Source organism: Phasianus colchicus, chromosome 5 (genome assembly GCF_987193195.1).
Source record: "Phasianus colchicus chromosome 5, bPhaCol1.hap1.1, whole genome shotgun sequence".
Lineage (NCBI taxonomy): Eukaryota > Metazoa > Chordata > Aves > Galliformes > Phasianidae > Phasianus > Phasianus colchicus.
The window spans coordinates 29,396,827-29,406,097 of NC_143440.1; the positions used below are offsets into that span (position 1 = coordinate 29,396,827).

At 52.0% G+C, this 9,271-nt stretch overlaps 1 protein-coding gene across 1 annotated transcript; it reads left to right on the forward strand.

Annotated features, from left to right (window-relative positions):
• ZFP36L1 (ZFP36 like 1 zinc finger CCCH-type) lies at positions 1 to 3,088 on the forward strand. The gene is made up of 2 exons (XM_031593673.2): positions 1 to 207; positions 601 to 3,088. Exons 1-2 carry the CDS (start codon positions 151 to 153, stop codon positions 1,549 to 1,551), a joined length of 1,008 nt encoding a protein of 335 aa, XP_031449533.1. The 5' UTR covers positions 1 to 150; the 3' UTR covers positions 1,552 to 3,088.
• Positions 3,089 to 9,271: the final 6,183 nt, after the last annotated feature.

Here is a 9,271-nt window from a genome sequence, read left to right on the forward strand (position 1 = left end):
TGCCATCGTCCGGGCGCGCAGCGAGCGGCGGGCGGCGCGGGGCCGGGCAGGGCTGGGGCGGCACAGAGTCGGGCGGAGGCTGAGCCCTTCCCGCAGCGCGACCCCTCTACGCGTGCCGCTGCCCTCCGCGTCCCGCGCTCGCCCGACAATATGTCCACGGCCTTGGTGTCGCCCACCATCTTCGACCTGAGCGAAGTTTTATGCAAGGTAAGCGTCGCCGTCGGGGCGTTGCTTCTCCCAACTTCGGGAGGGCGCCTTTTGCTGTGCTTGCAATTTTTTGTTTTTCTTTTTCCTTTCCCTCCCGGTTTCTGCTCGCGAGCGACGTTAGCGCTGGGGCCGGGAATGTTTCCCGCCGGGCCGCGCAAGGGCAGCTCGTGGGGTCGGGCCCCGCCGCAGCGCAGCACACGCTCCCGGCGCTGGGCGTGCACCGTAGCGCGCGGCGGTCCCGCGCGGCCGCTCTCAGCGCTTCCTTCGGAGCGGGCGCTGCGCGAGGGGCGGCTGTCGGGGCCGGGCGCGGGGAGGGCTTTCGCTGCGGGACGGCCGCGGCCCCTCCGCTCCGGGCGGTGCGAGTGACCGGCGCTTGGTTCCCTTCCCCCGCAGAGCAGCAAGATGCTGAACTACAGCCCCGCGGGGGTCGGCGGGTGCCTGCTGGACAGGAAGGCGGTGGGCACCCCGGCCGGCGGCGGCTTCCCTAGGAGGCACTCGGTGACGCTGCCCAACGCCAAGTTCCACCAGAGCCAGCTCCTCGGCGGCCTCAAAGGGGAGCCCGCGCCCGCGCTCGGCCCCCGGGAGAGCCGCTTTCGGGACCGCTCCTTCTCGGAGGGCGGCGAGCGGCTGCTGCAGCAGAAGCAGCCCGGGGGCCAAGTGAACTCCAGCCGCTACAAGACGGAGCTGTGCCGCCCCTTCGAGGAGAACGGCGCCTGCAAGTACGGCGACAAGTGCCAGTTCGCCCACGGCATCCACGAGCTGCGCAGCCTCACCCGCCACCCCAAGTACAAGACCGAGCTCTGCCGCACCTTCCACACCATCGGCTTCTGCCCCTACGGGCCGCGCTGCCACTTCATCCACAACGCCGAGGAGCGGCGCGCGGTGGCGGGCAGCCGGGAGCCCCCCGCCGCCGACAGACCCCGCCTGCAGCACAGCTTCAGCTTCGCCGGCTTCCCCAGCGCCGCCGCCCCCGGGCTGCTGGACAGCCCCACCTCTGTCACCCCGCCGCCCATGCTGAGCGCCGACGACCTGCTGGGCTCCCCCACGCTGCCCGACTGCGCCAGCAACCCCTTCACCTTCTCCAGCCAGGAGCTGGTCAGCCTCTTCGCCCCCAGCGTGGGGGTGCCGGTGCCCGGCGGGAGCTCCCCCACCGCCTTCCTGTTCAGGCCCATGTCCGAGTCTCCCCACATGTTCGACTCGCCGCCCAGCCCTCAGGACTCACTCTCTGACCAGGAGGGCTATCTGAGCAGCTCCAGCAGCAGCCACAGCGGCTCCGACTCGCCCATCCTGGACACCTCCAGGCGCCTGCCCATCTTCAGCAGACTCTCCATCTCCGACGACTAAGCGGGTTCCTCCCGCTCCCCCCTCGGTGGCGATGTTAAGCTGACCCCCCGCCTTCCCCCACCCCCCCCCAGCTGGATGTTAACGCGTCCGCCTGCCTGTCGCGCACCCATCGGCTCCAACCTTAAGTGCCAAATTACGACGAGAAGCAATAACGTTTACAAAATTAGTGCCTTGTAACACTTTCACTGTGACTCTATTACCTCTCCGGCTGCAGAGGGCACCGCAGCTCTGCGCGCTTCCAGATGTGCGGGACGTGCCCGCGCCCGGCTCCCCCCGCTGGCCGCCTCCTGCACCGCCCCCCGGCCCCCCGGCTGCAGGCACGTGGCAGCGTTAACATCCAGCCCCTCGCCTCGCCCCTCCGCCTGCCTGCGGGGAGGGCGAGCTGAGAACAGAGCGGTTGTGACACGAGCGGGACTTCGGCTGGGAGGACAACGAGCGAGAAAGATGGCAGAAAGCAAAAGAGGTGGACTGTGCTGGGAGAGACTCGATTTTGGTGCTAAAAGTTCCTCGTGTATTCGTGTGACATCTTAACAACAAATAAAGAAACGGAGGGGGTGGGGCGGACGGAAGTCATTCCACACATACACACGTTCGTGTAAACAAAGTTCCAGTAGACATAGCTTTAATGGTTTTGCTCTAGAGTACCTTAGACCTATCTTAGAGCACTCACGCCGAGCTTTTATTATTATTTTTTTTTTCTGGGTTTTTAATTTTGTATAACTTCAGAAATTGGAGAGCAAATTTTGCTTGTCACTGCACAACAATATAAAAAAGCTTATTTAACTTATCAAAACGTATTTATTGCCGAAACCTATGCTTTTTTGTTAATTTTGTTCATATTTATCGGGATGATGAATCCATAGAATATATTCTTTTATGTTTAAATTATGATCTTCCATATTAATCTTAAGATTGTGAAGTGTCTTTTCCTTTTTTTTTTCCCCACAGTTTAATATATTATACTACAATGACATTTTTTGTAACTTTACACTTTTTTTTGTTATTTTATTTTAAAAAATGAAAAATTAATTTAAAAAAAATGCAAAAAACTGTGTTTGGATTATTTATTTTAGAATTTCCCCCCCTCCTTTTTTTTTTTTTTTTTTGTGTTGGACTGCAAATTGAGTTAATGTGCTTCTTTGCCTTTCCTTTCTTCCTCCTCTTCCCCTGCCCTGGGTCTTGCCAAGTGGGCTACAGAATGTACATATGTGAGCTCTGTGCGAGGCAGTGTGGACGGAAGACCTTTTTCTTCCTCTTTTTGTATAGATTCAAGGAGAAAAGCCTTGAGCTCCAAGTGCCTATCTGAAGACATTCCAAATACAGTTTGTCTTTGCGTTTCTGTATCCAAGTTTGGAGTTTTCCTTGCCGAGGTGAACGGGACTGGCACAAAGAGAATAATGAATGTAATTTTTTCCCCCCTGTTACTGTTCACTACATTGCTTTCTCTTCCTCTTTGTGTGAGTTTATTTAAAAGAGAATCTCTTTTGTAACGACTGTTTGCAGTTTAAATCAATAAACCCCAAGTTTTTTCAAGAAACTGACAGTGGTTTTACTTGCAGAAATCGAGGCGCTGGCTTTAGGTGGCCACTCACATGCAGCTGTTTCTCTCCCTTTCTGTGAGGCACCCGCCAGGTGCTCGGCACTTTCCTTTACTCCTGCAGGTGCAGCTGGTCAACCACCCAGCTCAGGGGGTACGAAGGTCAGTCCTGGTGAGTGCCCAGCCCTGGCCTTCAGCCCTCTGTCTCTTAGGGAGCCTCTGCCCATCTCCTCTTGCCCCCTCTCTGTCCCTGCTGGCTTACTCTCTGCTCAGTGTAGCTTGTGCCTTGAGCTGGCCTGTGCTGTGCTGTGGGTGGGGTTCTGGTGGGGTGCTGAGTGGTGTAGGTTTCCCAGACCTCTGGCCCAGCTTGGTGGTGGTAGGCCTTGGGGGTAGAGTGGCTGAGGTGCAGTTCCCATTTTGCATGTAGATCGCCAGCAAAGTACATGCAGCTGATCCTAATGTTGCATTCAGGCCCTTGGACTCGTGGGACCATCAGCCACCAATCCCAGAAACTTTTGCAACCAGTGTTTGTATTTAGGAACTCCTCTTTGCCACTGCTGCTCATGGTGCAGCTCTTGTTTTCTTCACCTCCGAGCTCTCTGGAGGAGGCTTGGCGCTCTGCATCTGAAGCTGTTCCAGCTCGCTTCCAAATCGGGGGTGGAATATTGCTGCTGAACCACCGCTCGGTCAGTTGTCTTGACATGCCTCAACGTTAGGGAGAGATGTTTCCTAACTCATGTTGGAAGAGTTCCTGCAAAACAAAAGCTGCGGGATACCTCGAGGCTTGCACCAACACACCTTCCTGCTGCTGGCTTTGTGCAACGCGCTTTCTTGTGTGGTCTGGCAATGAAGGTGAGCTTGGTGGAGGAAAGATGGTGGAAGGGGAGCGTGGCTGCTAAGGGCTGGTTCCCATGAGCAGTACAAAAGTTGCATGGGAAGTTCACTCGGCAGATGCTGATGTAACTAGCGTGCAGCACTGTCTGCATGCAAGAGAAGAGCCTCGGGCACAGCCTGGTGCTGTTCCATGGCCCACGCCAAGGATGTGCTGTGGCCTGGGAGGCCCGTGCCCAGCTGCAGCCTGGGCCTGCTCCTTCCCAGCTGCGGGAGCAGAGCCTTGGCCCCAACGCACGAGGCTTGTCTGATCTGGAGAGGATCCCGGGCCTGTCGCAGGAGGAGCTGAAACTGCCCGCTTCCTCTTTGGACTTTCTGCATGGCTCTTCAAACAGTCTTTGCACAGTTAATAATTGATGAAGAAATAGCTGTACAGTTGCACGGTGCTATTGGTATGACAAACAACTGTGAAGCTGTGCTAAAAGTAGGTCTTTGTTTGCGGTGCTTGTATGCTTTCCTTGTCTTTCCAGGGCACTGGTTCTGGGATACCAGCACTACTTTTCTTCTGTGAGGTTTAATCTCTGTCACTTGGTGCTTTGCTTTTTGAAATTAACTCTCCGCTTGGTCACATGGGGAACAGAGAAGAGCTGAGCAAGCGCCATCAGGCATTTACTTTCTGTAATAATTTATAAGAGAGAGTGCGTGCACGTGAGAGCCTACAGAAACATGAGGTGGCTCGGGTGTATGGCAGCACATAGTCTGGAGGGACTTCTGCTCCCTTGGATGAGCTATGAGTGTGCTGTTTCTCACAGGGTTCTCATCTGTCTCCACCAGAGGTTGGATGCATGTTTGTAATATCCTTGCCAAGGTTCAGAAGAGTAGATAGCCCTTCCTGGAAGGAAGATTGTGAGGGACACGCTCGTCTGATATGGGGGCTTGTTGATGCTCTGGCTCATTTGTTCATTGCATGGGACTCTCAGGTGGCCAGAAGGAAAGGGCTGGCTGGGCTGTGTGCTGGCACAGTCGCTCCCACGTGAGTGCATTGGTGCGATTTTCAAGTTGCACTTACAGCTCTTGCTGCTGTGCAGAGGGATGCTTAAGGTGTCTGTCTGGCTGTTCCTCATGCATTTCTGGTTACAGTCATGGATGTTTGCCGTGTCCCTGACAGAGGCTTGGATCCATGCCTTTGGGCAGCAAGCATTAGCTGATGTATATTTTTTGGCTTAGAATTTGAGCAACTCTCGAGCTGCACCTTTACTGTGTCTAGTTGTCTCTGGAAATTATAGCCAGCATGTATGGCTATACAGTCAGGAGGCATGTGGTGACTTTGATCTGCAGAGCTCCAGGTGGCTCATATCCCATCTGGTAGCTGCCTTTCCCTTCCCAGCACCCATGGCAGCTGTAGGTGTCCCAGTAACTAGGCCACCTTGCTATGGGCCACATATAGCTCTTGTACTGAAACACCTTCAGTTTTGCAGTTGGTGGCTATGGAAATGAAGTTTCTCATTTCTCAAGCATCTCTGTAGATGAGAAATGTGAAGTGGAAGAGGGTTACTGTGTTGTTGTTCTTAAAGGTGATTGGTTATGGTCTAGTTTTGGCCGACCTTTGCTCAAAGCCATTCATTGATAAATGTGTGGTGTGCCACGATTGCAGGTAACAATAAAATACCACTTAAAAAACCCTCGAAATGCTCAAAGGTCAACACTGTCATGAGATTGGAAGGCAGAAAAGAAAGAACTTGGAGAAACTTCTTCTCTGAAATACGCCTAGAAGACCGTTAAAAGCAAATCTGGACTTACGATCTATAAGATTCCTGCTGGGAGGGCCTGGGCTGAAATGGAGGCTGCTGTTGCAAATCACAGAGGGATTTGTGCCAGCCATCACAAAGTGATTTGGTGGTGGGGCAGAAACTGAGGGGACATGGTTAGAGATGGGAAGCACAAGAAAAGCTAGAGAGATTAAGTCCACACAACACAGGACTGGCACGGGTGGGAGATGCCATGCTGTCTTGAGTCTGAAGACTTCCTAACTACTAGTGGTTGGATGCACAAATGCTATGAACTGGGTCTCTGCAGTGGGGCTCAAGCAGCAGTGTAGGGAAGGTCTGGATAATATTGCTGACTATACGCAATTTGATGAGTGTGCCCAGGGATAGGAATGAGTAGTAAGGATGCAGTAATGCGTGAGAAAGCCACAGTGTGCCCTTTACGCTTGCTAATTGCTACAATTTGTGTGGCCTGCGCTGGGGAAATCTGGCATGTGCTTGAATCTGCAGAAAGACGCTTTGGGAGTTGGAAGGAAGGAGGTGCAGCGGGCGGTGTGTGTGCAGGAGAGGCATCTGGACCCAGTGCCATCTGCGTGCAGGGGCTTTGGGCAGGAGGAAGCTAGGGGGAAGGGGGAGATACCCAGCATAGAGAATGTCCTGAGGTGAGAGGCAGCAGACAGGGCAGGCGTGCTCCTGTGAGTGCCAGGAGGGATGGGAGGCTCATTTCGGTGGGGACTTGGGGACAAGCGTCTTCTGGGGCCTTGTGGAGCAGCAGCCTTTGGAGCACTCAGCCCAAAATGTTAGGATTCTTCTGGGTGATGTAAAATGTCTTTTGTCTGGACACTCTGGCCTGTGGAGCAATGCCTGTTCCTCACAAAGCCTGCGTTTATTCCCTAGAATACTTCCAGAAGAAAAAAAAGTTCCTCTAAGACACCCTAAACCAATACCTGCTGTGACTAAGCCCTGTGGGCAGCTCCGCAGCTGATTTATATCCACCCCCTCCAAAGCAAAGGGGTTAGAGTGGAAACAGACGCTGCGTTAAACATAGCCGAGGGCACCCAGCAGCACAATTCTGCAATAAAGCGGGGAGGAAACGGGACTAAGGGGCGGCTGCTGCCAGGCATGACGCGGTTTCGTGTTTCCTCGTAGGCAGAACAGACCTCCTTTTGGCTGGTGCAGCTTTATGGGCTCGGCTGGGTTTATTATACTGCGAATGTTTTGAATTCCACGTCTTAATTTCCAGAGAGGCTTTGCTTAACTTTTGCTTTTTTTCCCCAGTTTTGATTTTTTTACTACCACTGCCTTAACCTCTTCTTTTCAACTGGGTTTTGGTCTAAACTGCTGTTCTCTGAGCAAACACAGAGCTGGCGTTCCCGCTGCCTGGCCTTCAGCTGCAAATTAATCTCTTTTCGTAGTTCCATTTTATGTCCGCCCACTCTCCCCACCACATTAACTCAGTCAACACATGGAAGTGAAATTTTTCCATGCAGGATCCTGTGGGTTGTGAGGCTGTGAGCAACACGTGACTGCCAGCTCCAGAGTCTGCTTGCACCTCTGGGTGGAAGGAAGTTTCCTCATCGTGCACGTATCCAGTGGGGATGTGAAAGGCCACTTCTCAGTGCGGCTGTTCTGTCTCTCTGGGGCTTATCACCTTCCTGGGGTGGAACAAATAATGATGACGCTGACAAAGACAGACGGAGTCTTGGCGGCCCTTATAGTGGATGTGCTTCTATATGATTCCTTTCACGTGAAAGCCTGGGAGGACTTTCAAGTACTTTGAGCACTTGGCGAGTATAACCGTACCTATTCCACAGGTTGAAGAACCCGTGAGACACACAACAGCTAAGTAAAAGAGATTGTCTGGGAGTGGCACGGCATCAGAGGAAGAGCTGCAAAAATAATTTAGGGCTCCCAATACTTTTTATCCTGTCTTAGTCTCCAGGCAACAGCAAATATTTCTCCTGAATACTCTGGATGAGCAGATGCCAACGTTGATTCACAGGAAAAGGATGTAGCCACGCAAGCCCTAGAAATGTTGTTTGGGATGGTAGCCACGGCCCCTGAGGAGACATTAATCCATATGGAGCAAACGCCAGTGAAGTTATTTCTTGAAGCTATTGCTGTATTTGCTACAAAGAGATTTCTTGAGCAGTCTAATGTGGGAGCCATCATGATTCACCCCAATTATAGCTACAGTGAGAGAATATACTTCTTGGCTCTGGACTCTGGGGCACGAGCAAAGTCCTGCTTTTCTAAGACGTTGCAGCCACAAGTAATGAGGAAAGGTTATGTCCAAGGCCAACACAAGAGTGTAAAAAGTGTGCTTTTGCTTGGAAATTTTCAGTACTGAAAATGTGCAAAGCAGTCCCCTGCTTATTTTCTCTCAGCCTCAGATCTTGTGTGCTATGTTTACGATAAACCTCGTGATTTTAGACTTGCAAAATTATCAGGAGACTGAAAAGCCATGAACAAACCTAATTGACCCTCTCTTAAGAGTGCACAGCCAAAATACCTAGGGGAACTGCAGAAAACTTTTTTCCTCTAAATTTAGTTAATGTGGCTTTGGATTCTCAGGCTGAATCTGCTGACCAAGATATTTTCCTTCTTCTGGCACTTTTCTGACCAGCAAAACACTTTCAACGTGCATGAAAACAGCACTGGAAATGTTTTTAAACCCTCTGAAAGCTGTTTCAAAAACAGGCAGCATGAGAGAACTGGAGGGCAGGCAGCTGGACAAGGCCAGAGGTCTCGTGATGGAGGCTGGAGACAGGCAGCCCATAGGGTTATCAGTGTATCGTCCAGGTTGGCAGAGATTTCTAGTGAGTCATCTAGACCTTCACTCTTAACTACGACAGGACTGATCTCATTATCCCCAAACCACCTCTCCGGCACAGAGAGTTGTCTTGCCTTAGCCTTGATGTCCCCAGCACGTTCCCATCTTGGGGTAGTTCACTGCTGAGGCTGTTGTAACCTCTCTATAATTTCACCTAATATTTCCTCTAAATGTCTTCTGCGGAGGTTTATGGTCATCAGCTTTGTGCCCCATCCCTTTTGCTTAACAAGACCAGAACTCAGTTGCTAGATGAAGTCCTTGCTGTTCTCTTCACCAGCCTGGTCCCAGGGGATCTGCTTCTCCAAACTTTTCTGCTGCTCTCTTCCCATGTCTCTGCCATGAATAACGTGTCCTAAAACAGCCCTGTGCTTCACTTTCATCCTTGTTCTCCTCTCACTGATGCTGTTCTGCCTCTGTTTTTTGTAGAATTTTGTGGAAATTCTTGGAAATGTATCCCTCCCGGGTTGCATGCATGGGCACTCGTGGGAATATCCAGCTCCAATGGGAATGCCATGCTCCACTGTCAGATACTCAGAGGAAGCTGTGCTCCTGCCCTTCAGCTTTCCTTTTTGAAGGAGAGACTCTCATCCCTGTCCCCAGGGAATGCAGGCTTTGAAACATAAGTTGATTTCTTCCCACTTATCATTATCTTTGTTTACATAAATTACAGTGCTTAACAGGGGCCATAAAATTATCCGTCCTTAAAAAAAAGTCAGCTGTAGAGTTTGGCCCTGTGACCTCACTGATCAGCTC